This window comes from Mercenaria mercenaria, chromosome 5 (assembly GCF_021730395.1).
Source record: "Mercenaria mercenaria strain notata chromosome 5, MADL_Memer_1, whole genome shotgun sequence".
NCBI classification, from domain to species: domain Eukaryota; kingdom Metazoa; phylum Mollusca; class Bivalvia; order Venerida; family Veneridae; genus Mercenaria; species Mercenaria mercenaria.
The window spans coordinates 52,518,215-52,544,881 of record NC_069365.1 but is presented as its reverse complement, the minus strand read 5'-3'; the positions used below and the strand labels follow the sequence as shown (position 1 = coordinate 52,544,881).

Below are 26,667 nucleotides of genomic sequence, written 5' to 3'. Positions count from 1 at the left end.
AGAGGAAAATATGTTTGAAAAAAAATAAGGATCATTTGGAAAAGTATTTAGCTACTAACAAGAAGGTAACCTCGAACAAGAACACAGTGTCACCTACAGACAAACCATCTCCATCTGGTGTGAAACCGCCAAAGCTAACTCACAAGGAACGTTTTGACTCTGACTCTGACTCTAGCTATATTGACAAATGCATAATTTGTAAATTTTATTCACTCTGATATGACAAAGAGGCCCCGTATTATCATTGATTCACGGCACAATGTGATAAGTGATGGGTGCATCTTGGGTTTTGTTTTTTTTTTGTATCCCTGTAACAGGTGACACATTTATGAGGCCTCTTTGTTAACAGTCTTAAAGATAACTTTAAAACATAAACCGAATGTAAACGTGTCTAATTTATTGCCCAGTTACAGCTTTACAACGTTGTAGTAATTTCAAGACGAAACTTTTGTTAAGCAGTGTAATTGCCATAAACTTTTGAGAGGGAAAAATGACTATTAATGATAGGAAAGAATACTTCACTGTTATATCAGACAAATATACCCTTTTAATCATATATGAGTTTTAGTTAGCATATTTTTGTTTGGTTATTCACTATATGATTAAGATGTTAGTATTGTTTCACGTACTCTGACAGGAAATAGGCGGAAGAAATAAGGTTGTACCAGGATACATTTATTTCATTAACGGTAGATCCAGGTGAAGGTGAAGAAATATCTTCAAAAGATTGTTATTACATTATTTCTTCTGATGAATGAATAAAGCTTCTTATGTAAATGTACATAAATATATAGTTATTGAATGGTTTGACAGTCAATAGTCAAAACTATTGCCTGTGGTTAGAATAGTCTGCTGGTCAATAATCAACATTAGTGCATGAGGTATTTTGACCGGAAAGCCATTATTAAATGTTTTATCATATGACTTCAGAAATGAATTTCAAGTACTGATTAATTAGTTAAGCATAAACACAAGTTGAATTTAGACAAGTCATATAGCACAAACTATAGGCCGGCAATTTATATAAGGAGTAATGTAACAAATTGAAATTGGATAGAAAATGCAAATGATATGGATTAATATTTTGTCCCATATATGGTACTTTTTAGCTCGACTATTCAGATAATAGGAGAGCTATTTGCACACGCCCATTAGCCGGCCTTGTGATTTTAAGTTTTTGTATCTAGGCTGGCATCTCAGTAAGTAACCACTTGTGGGAATGAAAGGAAACTTCACAGACTTCTTCACTGTGATATACTGACTTACAGTGCACATGTTGCATAACTCTATTTTTGCTTTATTTACAGAATTATGCCTCTTTTTGTCTTATTATTTTGTATGCAAGCTGGTATCCCAATACGCAATGATTGGAATGGTTTGAACCTTAACCCTACTATAAACTGTGATAATCTGACATTTTTTGCGCAGGCTCCATAACTGCATATGTACAAAATTATGTCCTTTTCCGGCTTCGCAATATTTGGTTATGTTTGTGTATATAAGGTGGCATCTCAGTACCCATTAATGGAAATGGATGGTACTTCATACACTTGTCTATTATGATGCATTGACATACATTGAACAGCATACGTAACGCTGTTTCGCATGTTTACAAAATGATGTCCCTTTTTCGAATTAAGTGACAGGGTGGTTGAATAGATGAGCATTGTTGTCCTCCGACTGCTCCTATTCATGATTGGTATATCACAGTCTGCATTTCACGCTTACATATTTATGCACAAGCTCTCGCCGGTGCAATGTATTGTTTCCTTTTCTCACAAATTAGCATTGTGTTATGAGCTGATCGGAAATATATTTTAATTTTTATATATATTTTTTTCGGAATCTGCTGGAATTCAAGCCCAGAGCCTGTCGAAGACAGCGTCTAGCGCTGAAATAATTGTGAAGCTACTAATGCTATATTGCATTTTTATTGTGTCCATTGTCAAAGGAACTACAATTTTTGTCTTATCAACGAAATGAAATGAATGAGAAGCAAAATGACGCGCGTGTTCATCTTTCTGACCCCTATGAACGTTACACGAGTCATAGAGATATTGACTGACGGGAGAAACGTTTATATCGGACTAGAATATTCAAGTAGAAATTTAAAAGAATGAAAGGTGTTTGATATGTGTTCTTACAGTTAACATAGGATTGTGAGATATTCTACATTGTATTCAAAAACTTTATTTCATGACAATTGCTAATATGCTAAATGCAATTTTATCCCTACATGACCATATTGTAACTTCAACCTTAAGTATTTTTATACATGTTTTCTTTCAAAAAATTACTATATTGATAAATTGCAAAAATAACATTAATCTGCATCAGAATGATGGGACCGGGGATTCAAAAGATAGAAGAATATTTCACTTTGCAGTCATGCCTAAAAATAATTGGTTTTATCACTATACTGGTAAAAAATGTATAATTACTTAGGTGCAGATTGTAACTAGTCATTTGTTTTGTCTTGAGGGGGTAGCGACGATACGACATCGTTGCATGAGTTTAGAAGGAGTGTCGTATACAAAGGAAAATGATATAAACATTTTATAAGAGACAAATTATGTCATTTAAAGTCCTTTAAAATATGACGATGGCTTTTACCAAAGGTGTCTCCCTTTAGTTGTAAAAACTCTTTACAATGTGAAGATGCACAAAGCCCGACTATATGAGGCGCTTATTCGCTTAGCTACAAATAAAAACACAAATGTTCAGGCCTTGTAACCCTGCGGTATTTCTTAATCAAGTCTTAATGCATTATTTCAAAAGCATTGCAACGGTTTACTACGTGCTGCACATGTTTTGGTTAATTTAAAGAATATCTTGCACAAATCTTATGTCAATAAGTTTGTACTAGTAGTCACTATTAAGTACTCACTTGTTGTGGATTTTTGAGAGTAATTGCTTTTCCTTTAAAATGCGTGGGTTAGTCCCTTTGAAGTTTTTAAGTTACAAACTAAATGAATATTTCAAAATCCAAAATGTCTAAATTTTGACGACAGTGGGATTTACTTACCTGTTTCAGCGTAATGAAGAATTCTTTGAATTCATAGGATTTCTTGAGAATTGCAACAGCCTTGTTAATGTTTATTATGCACTAATAATGTACATGTACAGTTGTTGCCTTGTAAACAGTTAGAACTTTACCATGTCGATATAAATTTTCATATCGACCGAGTCTTAAAAGGCAACAATAGCTTTATTATCAAAGTTGAACCCAAAATCTCGATGGAAACTTAACAATTATTATCAAATCCAAAACGCGACAGCGGTTGGTCATTTCTCCAGTTTATTGGAGTTAAATTGTGCACACAGTCACATTGTTTTAACATCACAATGATATGACATCACTGCTGGAGGTCAATACGCGCTTCTTGCCTCCGCCTAAGAGTCAGTACGACTTCTCATCATATTTCAAGTACAGTATTATTTATTCAAACACCTTTTATGTGTTATTATCTAATGTAAACTGAGAACTTCAGCAATGTATGCTTCTAATTATAGGGCAAAATACATCTTTAATGTGGATAACTAATTAATCATACCTGTTGAATATCTCTCGTTGATACTTCTGCTGAACTTATGTTCACTTTACCGCACTGTATGCCTAGTACGTCAAATTCTCTTTGGCAGAATCCTCTGTAGCGACAACTGTAAATGTAACAAGTTTGTTTATATTTAATTCAATACGTTCTGGCGAAATTTAATTGTAATATGAAATCTAAATATTGCAAACATGAAGATGAAAACAAACACACTTTTAAGTGAATCCTCTTACAGTCGGGCACACACAGAAACGTAGCTAGAGATAGCACCAAGGCAGACCGTTTTTGTCTGTTTCTGACATGCTCAAACCAGCAACTCTGATTTGCGTTTAGTTTAAAAGGGAAACATTGTGCATTATCATATAGCATAGCTGAGCCAATGTAAATAATATCTAGCGGTAAATTGTGTATGGCGTCTGCTGCTATTGTTGAAGCGTGTGAAAAGTGAAACAAACAATAGTTACTACACAAAATTAAACTGTTTTATGCAATATTATATGTGTAAGCGGAGTGGGGGCAGTGGGGAGACGGGGTGCATGACGGCCTTAATTGTCGCTTACCCTTGTGCCTGTCAGTGTGTATATAGATATTAGAAAGGGAATTTTTAAAGCTTCCGTTACACTGGCACCAGACCAGAAAGAAAATGCCTCTGTACATGTTATACCATACCCCTAGGTATTCTATAAGAACCATGGTCATGAACGGGAAAATATACCAACCTTTTTTTCCAATCGCGCATTTAATACCTAAAGCACGCAGTTCGGTAAATGACTACCATGAATATTAAACAAGTGGTAATTTATCTTCCACTGTGTACCGGTCACATTTCTTCAATACTTCTTATCTTAGAATAACAACGCGTTGTTTATAGCTTTTTTAACGTTACACAAAAAACTTGCTTGAACTTCCCTGGTGAAGTTCCGTTCTAGATTACAAAACCCTTCTGATTGGCTGATGTGAAAATGTATGTCAGTCGTCATTTTACTACACGTGTACGCTAAAATGTGTATATGCAGCATAAATGTGCAAAATGAATTAAATAAACAGAACAGATGTCTACCAATGTATGATTTCAAATTCAAAATCATATACAAGATGAATTTCATTCATCATTTTGTGTTTTATTGTAAAACTGTGAATATTTTGCATTCTGTTTTTCTTTGTTTACATTTTGCTTGACATGTGCACACTGCCGTGACCTCTAGACCGGATGTTCATTAGGGAAGCTCACGCAAGGCTTTTCTGTAACGTTGACGAAAGCATAAAATATGTAGAGCATCACTGTAATATGAAATATTGAGACAATGTGACTGGTGCACAATGGAAGATAAAATATCGCTTGTTCAATATAATAGGTACATGTACCAATTCACCGAACTGCGCGTTTTAGGTGTGAAATATATGATTGAATTGGGTTAGTGCACTTTCCCGTTCACGACCATGGTTCTTATAGAATACCTAGGGGTATGGTAAAACATGTACAGAGGCATTTTCTTTCTGGTCTGGTGCCAGTGTTCCTACAAAGCCATAAGTTAGATTAAATCTTTAAGTCATAGTTGCGTTATTATCAACCTTTTCCGTATATACGAGGAATCTTTCAAAATATCTGCCACACTTAATTTACCCATCATACAAATCCTTTTTTACTATGATAAAACAATTAAGTAAAGTAAGAACTGACTTTTAAGATCGGTCGTAGAAATGTAGCGGTGTGCGTTACCATGGCAACGATTGATGAAACTGGTCAAGTTCGAAAATTCAGATTTAAAAAAGAATGATTTTAAACTAAAACTACCGAATATTCTTTAGTGGAATTTGACATACATTATTATTACATCAGTACCGGTGACAGAGATTTAACATAATGGAAATTCCTATCTCAATGACCAAGATTTGGGGCGCACGTGCGAAATTACAAAGTTGGCACGTGCATAATTATTAATTTGTTTTTTGAGGATTTCTTCTTTGAAATTAGATTTATAGCGTTATTTGATGTTACTGCTAATTTTTTATGCTAAAATCTCTAATAAAACTGACAGAAAAGAATATAATAATAAAATATTTTCCCAGTCCATTTGTCTTTCCTTTCACATTTGATCACAGCGCACTTAAAAAAATATTAACCTGCCACTTTAAAATCGATAATATTCATTTCAGAGGATGCACGCTTCATTTTTATATATCAATTATATTTTTCTTGTATTTTGATTGATGATACAAACTTATCACTTGCAGGCTAAGATCATTTTACTTGTAATAGTGTTATCGCTTCAAAAACGGTATTAAAACAGTAAAATAGAACGTAAATCGCATGCATATTACATGCATATTATATCAAAGTACAGTTTACACAGAAATGAATTGGTAATTAGATATTTTTTTTTTTTTTAAAAAAAACATGCAATATTACTGTGGCGTTATACTGGAGCGTTTTGAAATGTAAAATTTCAAATTACCTCTCTTTTATATAAAACAAGAAAAAAATGACTATCCAACAGGTACAGACAAAACTGCATAATTATGATAAGTTTGAAATTACAGTTCTTATACAGCGAGAACGGCTTGTATAAACTAATAATTTACTACATCTAAATCTGTGCTGAAAGTACATTTTCAAATAATTATCACATGTTGCAAACGATTGCCAAGAATGTAAGAATGCTAAATAATAATAATGCTTTGCGTATTTTATATTTTGCGGGTGTGTCACTTATTGTTACTCTGTTGATATTTTGTATTATGCAATCAACTTTCAGGAGATATCATCACCATTGGTATGTTAACAAGTACACTTCATATTTTATATGTAGTCCGGATTGAAAAATCAAAGGAATAGACGATGTTTTTGAAAGAGTATGTATGTTTTTACAGCTTTTTAGATATTTCTTTCATGTTGTAGCAGTTTACATCCTTTGTTTTACTATCATGACTTACATTCTAAACAGTAGTTTAAGACTAGATCTTTTCTCAATACAATCAGCAATACAAGTAAGCCAAAACTATAACTGTCACATCACTTTCTGACTCTTATACCAGATCTCATCAACAACATGGAACTACGTTTTGGACTACTTCACATATACATGGAACACTAAATAGTCACTTCCTATTTGGTGTAAGCAGTCCTACATGTAGTAGCAGTATACATCCTCTGCATACGATTACGAAAACACAGTTTATTGATCAAATGAAAAAAAAAATGAAATCCAAATGATCGTTTTACTATGATGACTTACATTCTAAACAGTAGTTTAGGACTAGATCTTTTCTCAAAACAATCAGCAATACAACTAAGCCAAAACTTTTTGACTCATATACCAGATTTCATCAACAACATAGAACTACGTTTGGGACTACTTCACATGTAACACTGAGTAGTCACTTCCTATTTGGTGTAAGCAGTCATACAAATTATATAAACTACGAGAAGTTTAGTAAACTCATAGCTTCCGTCGCTCTGTGACTATGTCTGATGATTGAATTGCGAAAACAGATTCCGACCAAAAATGTTTTGATCAACTTACATCATCTAAAATGCTTGGCGAACTTTTCATAACACCGGGGCTCATTGACCCTGCGCAGTTAGTGGAAGACCTATGCGCCATGCTAACTGCCAAATGCTTCTTTAAAATAAGAAATAGTTAATGCTAAATGCTAATAGCTTTAATGCTACATACAAATTACTAATTGCCATATGTCAAATGCTAAATGTCATAAAAAATTCTTATTACCAAATTCTAGGACTTATAATATAATTATCATTCATTTAATAGCTAGCTTCTATATTAGTATAATTGAATATATATTAAATAAAATATATTAGTCACTACATTTAGTTCGTCTTTAATAACAGTGTCCAACATCCAGTGTCCCACTGTCTACAAGTGTGTTCATGATTATCCGTCCGTCTGTCCGTGTAACGCCATTGTGATCACTTGCTGTCCGTCAGTCCGAGGTTATGCTAAGAACCTGGGGCCACTATTACACTAGGACTAGTGAAGATATGAAGGTGTTATGTGTAAGCAATATGAAATATATTTTTTTTGTTATTTTAAAGGTCTTTCATTCAACTAGATGCTCAATTAGATTTGATACTGAGCTGTACAGGAGTATCGGTTGTTTAGAATATGTTTAAGATTCTACTAAGCTAAGTTTATAGGGGACAGCTTCCGTTGCCGAGCGATTACGGTCGTTGTCTTCAAATCACTTGCCCCTCATCAATGTTGGTTCGAGCCTCACTCGTGGCGTTAAATTCTGCACCTGAGGAAGCCATCCAATTGGCTTACGGAAGGTCCATGTGTCAGGATACGAGTAATATGACACAGGGAAGTGCCTAAGCCTTAAATATCTTGAGCAATGAAATGGGTCGAATCGCTAAGGTGACTATGTCGTGGACTAGCTGACAAACTATGAAGAATGTCGTCCTTTGTAGAACTATCTCATATATAATTTTTTCTCTGGCTACCTCGCCTATATCACTCGTTTACCAATGATTCGTAAATGATTTTAATAAAATAAATGTGCTATATAATTTTAGGGAACAGGCAAATCACACAATGTTTCAAACTAATAACCTTCAACATATAGCGTATTTTTTGCTCTATCAGATTGTTGTTCCTTTTTACTTTTGTATATAACATGATGCTTGATGGGATCCGTCTATCACTGTAATTAACGCTAATCATCCAGAAGTTACCTAAATCTTATTATTTACAGCAATTCAACTGTAATTATAGCAATGATAGAATGAAACAGGAGTCAAGTACTATTTGTGCTTATGTGTTACGGTAGCAATATATCAAATATACAAATTATTCTAATAAATAGCATCCTTCTCAAAAAGATACTCTTAGTTTTTCATTAACATGAAGAATATTTTGCATACAAAATCTCTTTTTCTATTTACTATTTTGTGTGTTTTTTATTTAGATCTGTCACGCCTAGCTCTGTTTCATACAGTCAATTATTGTCGAATAAAATAATCAGCTAATCAGCTAATACATTTTATGTGCCATTAATAGATCCGATCTTGAATTTATAACACTGCAAAACCAATGCCCATCTCATGATTCTTGAGTTTTCTACTTTACATTTCTGTATATAACTCAATGGGGCATGATCAGTCAGTGGGATAAATTCACTGCCGTATAAGTACTTCTTAAATTTCCTAACTCCAAAAACTATTGATAAACATTCTCTTTCGATTACCGAATAGTTTTCACTTTGGAGCAATTTCTTACGGGAAATTGTCCATCTTCATACCTCTGAAGAAGTGCTGCTCCAACTACAGTTTCTGAAGCATCACAGTGTTACATAGAAAATCGTAAAAAGCCCGGTACCCGTAGAATAGGAGCTTGTGTAAGCATGTTTTTCATAGTATTTAAAAGTACTTATGAATTTTCTGTAATATCCAGACAGACAAGAAAACTCCGTACTAGTCTCTTTGTCTTAGGTTCGTCTGCATTATTTATTCGATCTGATTTATTATTTCCATTTCCAGCTGGTCGTTTCCGACTTTTCTAGTGAATGAAATATCATCGTATCCTTTGAGACACTTTGATGGTCTTAACATAAGCCTTGCATCTCTTACTCTTCTTAAGTTATCTTGTAACAGTAACATATATGTGTCCCATGTAATTGGGTGACCTAAGATATTGTCTACGTAATTATCAGCATTTCTGCACCCTGTCAAAACTTTTCGAATCATGTAGCACCTGAATTTATCATGCCAAATGGCATTTTACGGAATTGAAACTTCCGTCAGATGTTGTAAATGCTGTCAAGTGCCTAAATTGCTTCTCAGCAAGAATCTGCTAGTAACCTTTGCTGAAGTCTTATTTTGTGAAGAATTTATCCCCGTGAAGTTTTGACAGAATATCTTCATCCTTTCCCATAGGTTCCGTATCAAATTTCGTTACAGCATTTAATCGCCTAAAATCAATACAACATCTGTTTGTGTTATCCTTCTGTTTTACAATCACAATAAGTGAGTTGTATGCAGAGGTGGCAGACTCAATAATAACAGCGTTTAACATTTGTTGAACCACTTGGTTAACCTCATTACTTTTCGCACATAGTATAGATATTGTCTGACTCTCACAGGTTCTGTGGTCCTTATGCTCTGCGAGATTTGTCATTCCAGGACTCTGTGTGAAAATTTCTTGATATTGTTTTACAAGTGATTTTATTTGAGTTTTCGGACAACTGAGGATTGATTTGTACATATTTATATGTTTCCGACCCTCCTAATCTGATAAGATCATCAAGCACCCGTCTCTGTATTTCATCGGCCTCGATCAGTGCAACACATCGTGCAAAAATATCTTGTCTTTCCTCATACTTCTTGAGTAAATTGATATGGTAAAGCCCTATTTTATAACCTACTTTTATTTTATAGTCCATTTTATTAAGAACATCAACTACTTCGTAAGGTCCTTTCCATTGTAGCATTAACTTATTGTAGTTAGTTAGCAAAAGTAACAGCACTTTATCTCCAACCTTCAAATTTCTCTTTCTGGCACTATTGTAAAATGGTGTTTTTATGGTTTTTGTGTTGCATGCAGACTTTTACTAGCTACCTTATATGTTTCTTCTAATCAATTTCATAGGTCTATTACATATTCACACGTCAGTATATTGTGGCATAGTCGACCACAGTTAGAATATACCAATTTCTTTTTTCTGGAATAGGAGCAATAGGTCCTTTCAAATCCACAGTCACACGATGAAATGGTGTCTCCATTATTTGCATATGAACCTTTCTAACTTTCTCTTTTGGGATTATTTTCTGAGATACAAAACACGACCTACAAAACCTTTTGACATAACATGTTAATCCAGGCCAGTGAAACTTGTCTGTGTCCTATCAACTGTCTTTCTTAATGATAGGTGTTTTAATAAAATCCCTTTATCAGCTCCTGAAGCTCCGGATTCAGCCTTTAACATTTCCAACTCCTGCTCTTTTAAAGCTGTTTCTTCTTTCAAGCGTTCCAGCTCGTATAATCTTTTCCTTTTCAACTTACTCAAGTTTAAACAATCGTTTCTTCTCTGCTGCTTGAGCATCAAACCTACGCTTGTCTTCATCCCGTCTCAGCATCCTATGTTCCCTTAACTGAAGCTACAACTCAATATTATTGCCCTGACTCCTGGATGCTTAGTGCCTATATGCTAAAACTTATAGTATTAAACCACTATATAGGTATGACCCCGATACCTTGGCCAATAACGCTGAACCTCGACTGTAAGCTGGAACTCTCCTACTGTATCTATTCAGTAGATTACCAGACTATATGTTTCTGTCTCAGCTTTCCGATGCTCAGCCTGTATTTGCTATTGTCTATAGCATTCGACTATCTTGTAAATGTTCAATTTCTATGCACAGGCCCTAAAGCTCGAAATACTCAGTGTTGTTATATTTACTGGTCCTTTGGAATCATGGAGTCCATTCAACATAATGTGTAATAGAATTCCCCTTAAGCCAGGGGACGTGTGAGATGCTGCACATTTCGTTACCTCTCATGAACAGACTCAATCAAACCGAGTCTGCTATTTATTCTTTTTGGTTGCATTCTTTGCTTCTAAAAGATATTTTATACAGATTTTATTTGTTACCATTCTGAATCTTCTTATAAATACCTTTTCCACCCTGACAGCATAGTTGCAGTAACTTTCTCATCAAGGTACTAGGATAAATTATTAGCTGAATCCTCAATGTGTCTACATCAATCGCTGGATACAGAATGAATTCAATGTCATCCGTCTACCTATTTATACCCTAACAGAAGTGCGCATTGATTGGTTCTGTTTATAGAACTTGTTTCCAATAGGTTGAATTTGTATATAGCTTTTTTACAACGAGTACATGTTTTAACAAATGGCTGGTTCCCTTTCTATTGTTTATCTTAGATAAAGCGTGATGCTGGGGCCCATCTATCACTGTCATTAACCGAAATCGCCCAAAAATGACCCACATCCTATTATTTACAGCTAATCAACTATAATTACAGCAATGATAGAATGAAAAAGGGGTTTGTTATGTTAGCAATATACCAAATAAACTGATCATTCAGACACCGTAGTTCTATCCAGGTGCCCACTAGTGATGTAATAATGTACGGAGTGGCTCCTTGGGTGGTCTTTCTCCACCACCAAGCTGGAAAGTCGCCATATTAACTATAACAGCGTCGATGCGACTTTAAACCCAACAAGATAAATAAAAACAAATATATTTCATCCAAAAATCACCATAAAATCATTCAACCGAAAACATGTAAAATACGGGAAACTAAGCTTGGTATTGAGCAGCCCTACAAAAATTTTAGTTAATTTTGCCTGATTAAAATGTCCATTGTACAACTAATATGAAAATAGATTAGATGTACAATAACTTCATCCAAATTTGATATTTTAGGGGTCATAACTCCCATGAAATGTAAACAATCAGGAAATGACTATGATATGCCACGGAACCGAGCTCCCTATAAAGTTTTGTTAAAACCCCACCAGTGTTTTCAGAGGAGTACTTTGGAAAAAACTTCTAGTCTAAAATAGAGAAGTCGTATACGCCATATTAAGGATACACAAACGGGCAAACATTATCCAAAACTGACATTAAACAGGCCATGTCGCCACCAACATACATTTCTACCTTAAAATGCCGACGCTATGCAAAACAAGTGATACTACTTAGCCTCTCTACAATGTGAAACCCGTGAACAGTTTCAAACGAGTAGTCTGTACAAACTTTTGTGATTGTCAAGTATTGGGTTAAGGTGACAATATATCAGGTATCTTCCAAGCAATGTACACGACAAAGGATTTACTGTGGTACCTCGACTTGCTGCACTTAAAATACTGGCTTCGCTCACTAGAATTGCTGCCCAACCTGGACTTGCTGCACTCCCTAGACTTGCTGTGCAGCCTGGACTTGCTGCACTTCTTGGACCTACTCTGTAACCTGATGTGCTGCGCTTACTGGACTTGCTCCTCTTACTGGATTTGCTGCGCTTACTGGACTTGCTCCTCTTACAGGACTTGGTGCGCAACCTGGACTTGCTGCGTTTACTGGACTTGCTCCTCTTACTGGACTTGCTACGCAATCCGGACTTGCTGCGCTTACTGGACTTGTTCCTCTTTCTGGACTTGCTGTTTGACTTGCCATAACTCTTTTCCGTATGTTTGATGGAACAATAATCTGTTTTGTGTCGTACTCATAAGTCCCTTTCATTTTAATGTAAATCCTATACAACACTCCACTTCTTATGGCATACATTTTTGTCAAGGTCAATGTGTTAAATAAGCAAAGGATGTCTGGATCCATCTTTTTGTCTGCCCGTAATTATGGCCAGTTAGCACTTTGCAATTAGCAATTTGTTCCACAAAAAGTGGCCGTAATGCCGCATTAGCGACGTGCTCGCTGTACTGGTCAATATTTATAATGAGTAAAGAACAAATTTATTTTGTACTTTGAAAAAGTGGCCGCAATTTCGGCGTGTCCGTTGTTTTGGCGTGCCCGTTAGATGAAAATCTACTGTATTTGTATTTTGCACCTCCCTTGGTTTCGAACATATCTCCTTTCGTTGCTAAATCCCACAATTTCTGAAGTGTTTTATCTTTTTTTTAGATGCATCCACGTTAACTTCGATATCACAAGGTTTTGGAACATTCAGTGCTTTCAGTGATAGTTCTGGTTTTCTACACTGTGCTCTGTCAATACTGCAGCTACTGATTTATCTACATTATTCTTTGTCCATTCAGGATCAGGTTTGTCTCGAGTACACCGGGAACATTTCCAATGACTAAATCACAAATCAATGATTTTGGTACCATTGCCTCAAGATCTCCAGTGTAATATGGTGTGTTAACCCAGATATTTGCCACAGGCATATCTTTGACATCCCTGTCAGTGGTAATCATGGCTATTTCTTGGCCTAGAAATTGCTCTTCACTCACTAATTCTCTTCTTACAGCGGCTAATTCGCATCCAGTGTCCCTTAACACTTTCACGTTTTCAGTTCCTACGAATCCTCTGACGTTGTGCTTCCTTTGTGGTGTGAGATTTCGCGACATTGATGAAGGTATTCCCTTATGTGCTTCGACGTATTGCTCTGCAAGACACGTTGTATCGTCCATCGACTTGATCCGGTCTACTTCGTCGAAAGTTAGATCTGAATCCCTCTTCAGTCAACTGATACTTCCTTAGAATCGCTTTCTTGAGCACAACGTAATTACAACAACAAAGACAAATATCAAACAGGGAATGCCACGTACCAAAATCGCAGCCTCCCCAAAACGAAACCTACAGCACGCAGACGTGCACACCACAAACACACACACATACACGTGCACACACACAAAGCCAACACACGAGGACAAAACGAACAAAGGAACACACACACATACACGCGCACACACACAAAGCCTACACAAGAGGACAAAACGAACAAACAAAGGGACACAGTGGGGCACCGCCTTGGAACGGTCAGTGGCAAAAACACCACTGGGGAGCTTAAACCGGTTTATGGTGCGCACCCAACCTCACTCTTACCCCTACCATGTTCCAAAGACACGGGACAGTGTAAATAAAAGTAATCCCCTCCAGATGAATCTCTAACACACGTAATGGAAACAAAAAGGCATGGCATGTAAAACACAAAAATGCTCGTGTATAAAAATATAAAAAGCAAACCTTTAGAACCAAAAATGTATGTACTCGATGCCTTTTCAGAAGACAGAGCAACAAGAAAAACACCCTTAAGGGCCCGACGAAACAGGCCAGAAGACAGATATCAAAACAGTTCAGTCCTGGTAGGATTTAAAAACTGCTTATCATACAGTCCTCCCCCTCTTCCGTCAGACACAATCAAAGAGGGAAGCGTAGTGTCCAACTGTAAACGGGTTGAACACTAAACATGCGGTATGTCTCAAAACAGTTGGGTCGTAACCTCTTTTAATAAAACGTTTTATAATTTTACCAAATACATTTGGAAAATTACCATGACCCAAGATCTTACGAAGTTTGTAAACCACATCCCCATAAAAAACGGGTTTAGAAATACCTTCTCGCAGAAGTGTCTTTAAATTACTATTGAATTTTAAAACTAAATCAGAATTACGATAGTAAAATTTAGCAAAATATTTACGCAATTTGTAATAACGGTAGCCTTGCTGAAGAAGATTACTTGTAATATATAGATTACGTTCATTGAAATGCTTGACATGACTACACGCTCTGGCAAACCGAATTAATTGAGAAATATATACCCCTTAAGATGTAGCCTGAGGTACATCCCCATCCAAATGGGGAAAATTTACAATACTAAAGTTAAAATCATCCCTCTTGTCATAAATTTGTGTATGTATAATATTGTCATAAATAGAGAGATGTAAATCTAAAAACAGCATCAGTATCCGAATTGTTAGTTTTAATTAACTGAAGCTCCCTAGGATAAATAGTACCCACCAATTGTTAAGAATATCATCCAGATAGCGTGATGTATTATTAAATGCAGTTATAATATCTGCCTTCGTATCTGGAGAAAGGCTCAACATAAAATCTCTTTCATAACAATATAAAAACAAATCTGCGACAAGGGGTGCACAATTTGTTCCCATGGGAATACCAACTACTTGTCTAAACACTGCATTCCCAAACCTGATGTAAATGTTGTTCAATAAAAAGGAAAGAGCTTTACAAACTTCGTCACAGGTCCACATCGTATAATGTTTAATAATATTGCTCGTAAAAAAAGCTTTATCAAAACTGCAAGCGAGAAATGTAGCATTCTCTCTGGCAAAAGTCTTTTGAATTAGGCCAGTTAGTTTGTCATGTATTAAGTTATGTGGTAAAGTGGTATACACAGTAGAAAAATCGTATGTACTGACTGTAGATACCTTGTAATTATTAATTTTAAACTTATCCAGGATTTCGCCGGAATTTTTATTCGACCAAAATAAATGTTTACCAGAGTTTTCGTATACTTTATCGCAGTATCTTTTCACGTGGGCTTTCACAGCAGTTGGACATGATGTAAATAGTTTTGAAATATTTGTAGTTGTACAAGAGCTTGAATTAGCGATGAAGCGGGCTTTATATGGTTGTTTATGCAATTTAGGAATCCAGTACATGGTTGGTAGTTTAATTTGTTGATCGTCTATACGAACTTTTAAATTAGAAACTTCAGTGATGTGATCAATGACCAAATTATTTTCAACAGAAAGACTCAATGTATAAGTTTTAGTGCTATTTAGTTCGTTTTGTAAAACGTTAATATAATGTAGGCGTCAAATGAAAATAATATTGTTGGCCGCCTTGTCTGCTGGAACTAAGACATACTTAGAATGAAATTCTTGGATTTCCTTTTTCAAATGTCTTAAAGTAAACTTGGGTTTTGGTGGAAGTAGGTGTTCATTAGTTTGATAAAATTCTATTCGAGAATCAACAATGTCAAAAATATTTCGTTTCCAAGACGTTAAAGCATTGGGATCAGCATTCTCACGACGACACCATTTAAAACAAAAAGTTTCGATGGATTCCGCAATCTGACCACGACAAGCATCAAAATCAATAGTTGAAAAATTCTATATTTAGGTCCTTTAAAGAATAAATTACGAATACTGTTGTCTTTAATAATATCAAAATTACCAGTGATGACATGACCGGCATCTGAATAGCAAAATTTTGAGTTTTTACATTCGCAATAAGAAGGGGTATTTGTTTGAACATCTAAGTCGGAAACAATTTTATTGTAATTGAATATAACATTTCTTACAGGTGGTTTATATTTATAACCGATAATTGAAACTTCGGAGTTTCTGAAATATTTAGGCACAGAATCAATGACACTTTATCACTAAATATTCTGGGTACATCGATGAAGTCAATACCTTTATTCATGAAATAAATTTTAAGAAAATGTCTCTCATGGTCAGATTGGGTGTCAATATGTGGACGGAGAACGTGTTGTGTGTAACTTTGAATAAGATATGATACAGTGTAAAACGGATCTGTTTGAATAACATACTGGTCCGCTTCCTCGTCTAGCTTTTTAAGAGACTGAACAGATAAAGATGTGAGACGAGAAAGCATTGAATGTCTATCAGAATTTGAAAGAATTAAATCGAGGTCTGCAACAGATATATTGACTTTAGATTTGCGTTTAACATTACCATTTCGTCTAATTCCATGAGACCTAGATTTACGTTTCCTAATATTTAAAATAGAAAAGATATCGATATCAGGGATTTTAGAGATATTACCTTCCTGATAAATATTATCATTTAAGCCCAACGGAAACGGTGACTGTAAATTTTTAATCCATTTGAATTCTGCTACAAGTCTGGCTTTAATTTTAAAACTAGATGTGGAATTTATATTATATACGATTTGCTCTACTGGCTGCATAGTTACCTGATTAAATGTATGGCCAGATTTACGAAAGTGTTGGTATAAAAATGTAGTAAACTTGTTCCGACTACGCATTTTGTATGAATGCTCACGGAAACGAATTTTTAAAGAACGCCCAGTTTGGCCAACATACTGAATACCACAATTGGGTGCGTTTCAAGTCAGTACATATATCATGTGGGACGTATTTCAATCAACGTCAGAATTAAGTACCACATTAAAAGTTCTGCCGTTAACGTTTGAGGTAATTGTAGACCTGTGCGATAAATGATTGCAACAACCGCACCTCTTAGAATTGCACTTGTTAATAGAATGGTACTCTCTACATCTCTGTGGAAAATTAGTATGTTTTATTTTATATTTCTTCAGTATAGCAGAAGTTAAAGGTGATAAACAAATACGTAGATTATTAAGAAAAACAGCTGGAGAATTTAAACTAGTACGTGGAATATAAAATTATTGTACAGAATGTAGCTTAAGTGGAGAAAGGCTGATTGATGGTGTAACTATGTCTTAAAAAAGTACTGTTATCTTTAGGCAGATGAACAGAAGATGCAGAATGTAACCGAAGAGGTGAAAGAATTAATTTAGGTACTCTATTATATGTACTCATGAAATGTAATTATGTAATACCATTCTGTGAAAAGTGGCGTTCGGGTAAAACAGTCATCAGTTTCAATTCGTTAAGTGAAAATGTTAAGCGACAGTTAAACATAACCTAGTAAAAAAGCGCTGGAGGTCCCAGAATACAACAGGACGGGATAACTAGCATGGACCCGAATGTCAGTGAACACAGAACCTTCAACGCGGTATAAAATACTTCTCATCTTGACAGAGGCCGAGAGTTTAGAACGAATAACAATCCCTGAAGGATGAAAATAAAACAACATTGATTGAATGTACGGGGAGACTTTCTTCTTGTTGCATGCTGTTATAAGCCTCCAGTCCAATTCCAGTTAAAAGTGAGCTGAGACTTATGGCACATCTGTCCTCTTCCCAGTTTTGACTTTTGGCATATCTCCCAAACCTTTCACCTTTCCAAATAAGCGTCTATGTTATCATTCCCTTCGTCAAATTTTGGAATCTTAGGTCTTAACATTTTACTAGCGTCTGTACTGTCTACTCTGTTGGATCTCAAATGCTCGATCTCTAGATCTCTCTCCTTCATCTGCAGTCCAAATTTCATTTCCATTTGTCTTCTTTCTTCATCATGTCGTTGAGCTCTCTCTTCTCTTCTATACATTCATCTTCCTTATCTTTGATAAAAAGTACTAAATCTCCACCGGACAACCCCAGTCTCTCTCCAAGTCTAAACCATTCATCGGAATATATATTGCTTGTTATGGATAACCGTAATACCATTTATAGTTAATCCCGTACGATCCCCCAATTTGTCAATTTTTAAGTTTACTATATTAAGGTGACAATATTATCAGGTATCTTCCAAGCAATGTACACGGCAAAAAAATTCCTGTAATAAATGTGGTTCCTGGATTTACTGTGGTACCTCGACTTGCTGCACTTATAATAATGGCTGCGCTCACTAGAATTGCTGCCCATCCTGGACTTGCTTCTTTCCCTTGATTTGCTGTGCATCCTAGACTTGCTGCACTTCTTGGACCTACACCGTAAACTTGATGTGCTGCGCTTACTGGACTTGCTCCTCTTACTGGATTTGCTGCGCAACCTAGACTTGCTGCATTTACTGGACTTGCTCCTTTTACCGGACTTGCTACGCAACCTGGACTTGCTGCCCTACCCGGACTTGCTGCGCTTACTGGACTTGCTCCTCTTACTTGACTTGTTGCGCTTTCTGGACTTGCTCTTCTTACTGGACTTGCTGCGGAAGCTGGACTTGCTGCACAACCTGGACTTGCTGCACAACCTGGACTTGCTCTTCTTACTAGACTTGCTTCGCAACCTAGACTTGCTCTTCTTACTGGACTTGCTGCGCTTAGTGGACTTGTTGGACTTGCTAGATTTGGTGCTTTTCCTGAACGTACTGTGCAACCTGAGCTTGCTGCGCTTGCTGGACTTTTTGCTGTTAATGGATGTGCTGCGCAACTTAGATTTGCTTTGCTTGCTGGACTTCTTAAGTTTCGTAAGTGACAATACTGGAGGTTTCTTTCTGGAACTAACGGACTTACATTTCTAAATATCTCTCCACATATTGGGAGACACGATTAACATTACCTCTTTTTAATATTATTTTATTTTTCAATTTTTTTCTTCATAATAATATTAGCGTTTATACTTCTGTTAATATCTACACTTTATTCTATTAATTAGCGGAGAAATGACTATATTAAATAGTAGTAAGACAACACATTTTGGGTGCAATGGCCGGCCATAAACATTTTACATTATACATGCAGCCTTTAAATAAGCTACTAAAACTTTAAGTGCATTGGTGTATTTTAAGAATTACCTTATAATGAACATGATTTGAACAACATGATGTAAACAGCATTTTGAGTAAATGACGGGCAAGAATTAGGCTACTTGGTCACTATATCTTAATTTATAATAAAAACTTTAAAAGCCGACCAGTTACCAGTAATTCTCCGTTTACTTAGCCAAATATATTTCATTTGTGCTGTCGATTATGTTCTGGTTTGACTGTACATTTATAAAATTGGAATGAATGAATGAATGAGTTGGGTTTTACGGCGAATCGACACAAAAAGGTCATATATTGCCGAGAAAAAAATAATAAATGGATTACGTTAATTGTAAAGCATATATAAAACTATTAAAGTAAAAGTGTATATACATATATAGTGTAAAAATCAATTGCAAACATAAAAAAGTATAAAACTTGTAAATAAAAATCAAATAAGGTTTAGATTTTATGATATATGCCTACTTGTTTCAAAAAATTAAAAATTTTGTCGGCTGAAATTTCCTCAAACAGTTCTTTTAACGATTCAACATTATAGTACGAATTGCGCTGTGGATCGAAGTCTATACAGTCGATTAAAATATGTTTAATAGTAAGCGGTGTTTGACATGGTACACATTCAGGTTGATCTTCATTGTTCAGAAGATACGAATGAGTCAACCGAGTATGACCTATTCGACAACGAGAAAGAACAACTTCCTCCCTGCGAACAGATCTGTTTCCTTGGTGCCATTCACCTAAAGTAGGTTTAATTTCACGAAGTTTATTGAACGAAGCATTGTTCCATGAAGACTGCCATTTAGTTAAAATGTATTTGTTGATATTTGACCTAAAATCAGTATATGGTAATTTCAATTTAGATTGATTTAATGAAAGTGATTTCTTTGCTGCGGTATCAGCATCTTTATTTCCATAAATACCAATATGACTAGGAATCCAACAGAATATGATGGACTTTTTAAAAGATAGTTCTTGAACCCTGAGAAGAATATTTTGAATGAGAGGATTTTCTGTATTACGGTTGTGTATTGATTGTAATACAGAAAGTGAGTCGGAAAAGATGATAAATTTTTCTTCATTATATTCTGAAATAAAATTAAGGGCCAAATCAATAGCCTCGACTGAAAAAATTGTAGCGTTATTTGGCAAACGTAATTTTGATTGATGCATATGGCTAACGGCGGCACATCCAACCTTTGAATCATCTTTTGAACCATCTGTATAAATAGGAAAATGATCTTTGTAAGTCGACTTGATTTCGTTATATTTGGACTTGAATATTTCAGGGTTTGTTTCAGACTTTTTCAAGGGGTTTTCATATCAAAAAGAACTGTTGGAGAATTAAGAGTCCATGGTGGTGTATTCAGAACTAAATTTTCTTTTACATCATCAAATTCAAAATCAGTTTCCTTCATAGAATTGTTGATGCGAAATCCAAAAGTTTTAATTTGTTTTGGTTTTCTGTCATACGAATCGTGGTATTTGGGTTTAAATATGATTTTATGAGCAGGATTGGATTTGTTGGCAGCTACCCTCAGAGCATATTGCAATGACAGTTTTTCACGTCTCGTGTAAAGGGAGGGTTCGTTTGCTTCAACATACAAGCTTTCAACAGGCGATGTTCTAAATGCGCCAAGAGCAATACGAAGACCTTGATTATGGATAGTATCCAACATTTGTAAATACGATTTTCTGGCTGAACCATATACAACACAACCGTAATCTAGCTTGGATCTAATCAAAGCTCTATAAAGTCTTAACAAAACCTTGCGATCTGCTCCCCAATCAGTATTTGAAATCACCTTTAAAAGATTCAACGATTTCAAACATTTGGCTTTCTAGTATTTTATGCGTGGTATAAAAGAAAGCTTTTTATCAAAAATAACACCAAGAAATTTTGCTTCGTCAACAACGGGTATTTTTGTACCATTTAGAAAAAGCTCCGGGTCACAATGTTGTTTCCGTAATTGACAAAAGTGGACACACTAGGTTTTTGATTGGGAAAATTTAAAGCCATTTTCCATGGCCCAAGTTTGAACTTTGTTCAAACACTGCTGTAATTGGCGTTCAATCGTGCGCATATTTTTTGAACGATAACATATTAAAAAATCATCAACATATAATGAACAATCTGTCCCTGGTAACAAACATTTCACTATATTGTTAATTTTGATGCTAAAAAGTGTAACAGATAAAATAGAACCTTGTGGAACTCCCTGTTCTTGCTCATAAGAGTCAGAAAGGGTTGGACCAACACGTACTTTAAAATTGCGATCAGATAAAAATTGTGATATAAATGTTGGAAGACGACCTTTTAAACCTAAGTCGTTAAGATCATTCATTATACCATACTTCCATGTAGTGTCATAAGCTTTTTCTAAATCGAAAAAGACAGACACTAGATGCTCTTTTTTAACAAATGCATCACGAATAAAATTTTCCAGTCGAACAAGATGATCAGTTGTGCTGCGCTGCTTACGAAAACCACTTTGAAAGTAGGCCTTGAGATTCAAGATACCAAACTAGTCTAGAATTGATCATACGTTCCAAGGTTTTACATAAACAACTAGTAAGGGCAATCGGTCTATAATTACTGGGGTTCGTGCTATCTTTCCCGGGTTTTGGTATTGGAATAACTATAGCTTCTCTCCAGGAATCTGGGAAAATGCCAGTTTTCCAAGTAATATTATAAATTTCAAGTAGGAGGTCTAATGATTCTTGTGGTAAATGTTTTAAAAGTTGATAATGAATTTGGTCTGGGCCAGCTGCAGTATCATGACATTTGTCTAAAGAGACAAGCAATTCTGTGAGCGAAACAAGTTCATTATAATCTTCATCATTATTTGAATGAAAATTTAAAGGTTTACTTTCTTTAGTCGATTTTATGTTTTGAAACCTTTTATCATAATTGTTTGATGAAGAGTTTTTTGAAAAAGTTTCACCAAGTGTATTGGCAATGTCCTCCTTGGTAGATGCAATAGACTGGTCTGATTTTGTTAGATGGGAAACATTTGAAGTTTTTCCTTTTCCACTTATTTTGCGAATCATTTCCCAGACTTTTTTAACCGATGACCTAGAATTAAGTTTTGAAACGTATGAATGCCATGATCTTTGCTTGTTTTATAGTTCTGCGAGCTTTTGCTCTCAGAATCTTAACTGATTGTAGATTTTCTTTTGTCGGCCGTATATTGAATTTTTTAATGGCTGCCCTACGTTTTCGAACAGCGGTCTTACAATCATCATTATACCAAGGCTTATTTTTATGTTTACCATTTCTTGAAGTTTTAGGAATGGACTTGTCACCAATATCGGACAGAAGAACCGAAAACCGATCAATAGGATCATAAAAATTTGTAAAATTCTCCAATGTCAAATCATTTTTACATAACGTTTCAAATTGCTTCCAGTCAGCTTTATTAAATCTGAAATATGAAGGGTGGTTTGAAGGCAGATTAGAAGTATTTGAAATAATAATTGGAAAATGGTCACTACCATGCAAGTCATCCAGTACTTTCCATCCCAAATCAAGACAGATGTTCGGTTGACAAATTGTCAAATCAAGTGATGAAAAGTTACCTGTTGCAGGATGAAGATACGTTTTTGATTTATCATTTAATAAACAGAGGGCATTTCTTTCAATAAAAGTTTCAATAATTTGACCTCTAGTGTTGCTGTCAGAACAGCCCCAAAATTCATGATGACCATTAAAATCTCCCATAAGCAAAAAAGGTTGTGGCAATTGTTTTATAAGATCATCAAGATCTTCAAGATTTAGTTTAAATTTTGGAGGTATGTAAATCGAACAGATAGTAATTGGACGATGCAATGTAACGTTTATTGCAACTGACTGAATACTTGTATTTAGAACAATTTGTTTGTGCGGACATGCATTATTAATAATAATAGATGTACCACCAGAAGCTCTGTCAGTGTTAGTATTAATGAAGTTATACATTGAATAATTTTTGAAAGTAATTTTGTCACTTTCTTTTAAAAATGTTTCACTAAGACACATAAGTGAAGGATTATGTTTTGATAAGAGAAGGAGAATTTCATTATAATTTGCTTTAATTCCACGGCAATTCCACTGGATAATTTTACTTGCCATTTACAATGGTAAACAGAAATTGAACGACTGGAAATTTAAAGTATTAGTGCTGCATTGACTCGGGAGGGAACCTTTTGATCTTCCCCTCCTTTGTGCTAGTTAAATTGGATGGAGCAGATAATGGCGGATCGTCATCATCCTCCCCCGTCAACCGGTTCATATCAAGAGGGAACCGGTTATGGGTTTGTATGGGATCATTTGATCCCTTTCCAAACCCATCAGTTTTCAAGTCAATTTTTTGTCCGGGTGTTTGACTCACCCCACGTTGATTAGAATTTGACATTACGTTTTGTCTTGACGACGGCGTATTTGAATACCTGGGGACATTTTGAACAGGTGGTGGTAGTGTTGGTTTAGTGGCGGCAGTTTGAACTTTTGGTGTCTGCGTAGGTTTTTCTGTTATTTTCGGCTTTTCCTTTGGTATGTCTCGGACAGGTACAGAATCGGTTTGCGTAGACGCGTCAGAAAACGTTGTTGATTTGTTTGTATTTGATTTTGTGATTGAAGAACATGTTGTTGTGAGTGATGGTGGCATAAATTTAGCATTTGCAATTCGTCTGGCTTCAGGAAATCCAATGCCCTGTGTGAACTTGACGTGGAGGACCTCCTTTTCGATCCTCCACGTCTTGCAGTCGCGAGACCTGGCTGAATGTTCCTCGCCGCAATTCACACAGCACAATGGTCTATTACATCTATCAGGCTCATGAGAGTAACCATCTTGTTTGCATTTATGACAAATGTGATCTCCTTTGCAGTTTGACTCGTTATGACCAAATTTGAAACAGTTATAGCATTGGAGGGGATTCGGTATGTATTGGGTGACCTTTGTTTGGAGATAACCTACTTTTACAGAGCTAGGAAGGAATGGGATGCCAAATGTAAGTATGATAGTGTTAGTTATAATTTCTTTTCCATCTCGTTTAATTCTGACGCGTCTAGCAGCTGTAACGTGTTGTTCAGCAAGGCCTTGCACAATTTCCGTCTCTGATACCCCAGCAAGATCAGGGCAACGAATAACCCCTCTTGAGGAGTTCAGAGTACGGTGTGCAGTGCACTTGCATGGATGGCCGAAAAAGTTTGTCATTTTAAGCAAATTCTGTGCATGTGCAGCCTTTTCAATTTCTACCAAAAGATCTCCTGTCCGTAATTTCTTCACAGATTTTGGCGTTCCGGCTATACTCTCGAGTGTTTTTTCTATAACGAAAGGAGAGATACTTGTCATTTTAAAATTGTCCTCAACAGATTGAATAAGGAGGAATCGTGGAAATGCCGAATTAGTTGTGAAAGGTCGGTGAGAATTTCTCTCACCTTCCGTGTCCGAGTCTGTTTCCGTATGCAGTCGTTTGTTATTTTGGTTTGTCATATTTAGATAATTTAATTTCATCACTCGCAGCCCCCACCCGCCGCGGAGTCCAACAAGGGAACACGTTAACAGAGCGGATATCCAGCTCAAACATGTTAGGGATACTGTAGTGATATACTCGGATAAGTATTTTACAATCTTATTTATATCACCAGTTGTATTGCAGAAAAGCAATCAGGGGATTCATGGGACTGTTACTCTACCTACCCGATTGGCCCTAAGCCACCGCCTTCTAGGAAACATAGATTGAAGAACATATGAAAATATTTCGTTAAATAACTTTGTGTAAACGTAGTATGGAGTTTGCTTAACGCTTTAAATGTGACAGTTAAACAAAGTAAAATTAGATTTTGTGTAACGTATTTTGTTTTATGATGATGTGTGTGCAAAATAATAAAAAAATAATAAAAAAATGGAAACAGTAAGATGAAGTTTAAAATGAAATAATTAGAATATGCAAACGTAAATGAAAAATTCCCTAGGGCTTGGCATGACTAGCCGATTGATCGTATCGGGCCAATACGACCGCCAAAACGTCTACACCGAATTAGAGGCCAAAGATGTGTATTGACACCCACACCACGAAAAGGTGATACACACATGAAAACAAATATGCATCACCTCCCCAGGGCGCTATGGGGCACCTCAACATCCAGGACCCTCCTCTCCGGCTTACGGGCCGCCACCCACGGCAAACAGGCGGCTCCATTTTCGGGGGAGTCTTACCCCTCTGCATGGAGATACAGCCGGCATTTTCTATCCCCCCGCCGGCAAGGGGCTTATAAAATTGGAGTAAAAGTGTTTGGGTCATGCATTGAGTAAATAAACATGTACGAAAGTGGATTTCCAGGAAAGCCACATACAATAAATTCGACCTACTCAAAAAGACTACTTAATCCCCTATGACTGAAAATTCATCAATAGTAATTTGTATCGCTTACCTGCCTATTCCAGCACACCATTCACAATATCCTCCTTGTGTGCAATAATGGCACGTTGAATAACTTGAACACTGATGTACTGGCAACTTAAAGACCTAAAAGTTTAATATGATTTTAAATATTAATACTAAATAAAAACTTTAATATAATTCTCAAAACACGGAGCTGTTTATACAGCCTCAGCCAGCAAATATGAAAGTGCGCATGCAGTGATACTGTTGTCGTGAAAGAGCGCATACTGCAACAATAGCCATTTTAATATATACCAATAACAAAGAAATAGTGAAAATTACATTTAATATTTTTTGAAAATCCACTAACAATATATGCAACGCCTACTGTGTAGAATTAATTTTAAAATTAGTACTTTGAATAAAGTGAACAGATTTATCGATTTCAATATTTATTTGGGTTTAACATCGCACCGTTATAATTATAGGTCATATTATAAGAATCTTTCACTGGTTGAGGGTGTGGATAGAAATATCTGGCTTGAGGGTAACAACAACCCAAGAGCCAGATATTTCCATCCGCATCTTAAACTGGTGATAGATTCTTTTTCTTGCATGCCGTATTCTTTCATTAGAAGAAAATAACGTATAACGAGTGCGTTTCTTTTGAGTACTATTTTATTATACAAGCGTATGAATTTACGCATTCATTCATAAATTTCAACACGTGAGTCATCTTACACCACGGGTGGTAGAACGCGTTCTCTAACACCGGCAAAAACACGGGAAAATCCTGTCTGGCAGTCAGTAAGGCGACTTTCCAACTGTGATGGTTGAGGAATACCCAATTCCTCTCCGTGCATTATTTCATCAAGGACAGGCACCTTGGTAGAGGTGGCTTCTTCATATGAAGAATTCAATTCCCGGAGTGAGGCTCGAGGGGT

General features: G+C 35.8%; 1 protein-coding gene across 1 annotated transcript in view; it reads right to left on the bottom strand.

Moving 5' to 3' along the window:
• The window catches only part of LOC123545601 (plexin A3-like), a 264,006-nt gene that overhangs the window by 168,577 nt on the left and 68,762 nt on the right, over positions 1-26,667 (bottom strand). Inside the window, exons 6-7 of the mRNA XM_053543563.1 lie at positions 25,773-25,867; positions 3,555-3,660 (exon numbers count right to left, since the gene is read on the bottom strand). Of these exons, the coding sequence (XP_053399538.1) occupies positions 3,555-3,660; positions 25,773-25,867 (201 nt within the window). The remainder of the gene's footprint in view (positions 1-3,554; positions 3,661-25,772; positions 25,868-26,667) is intronic.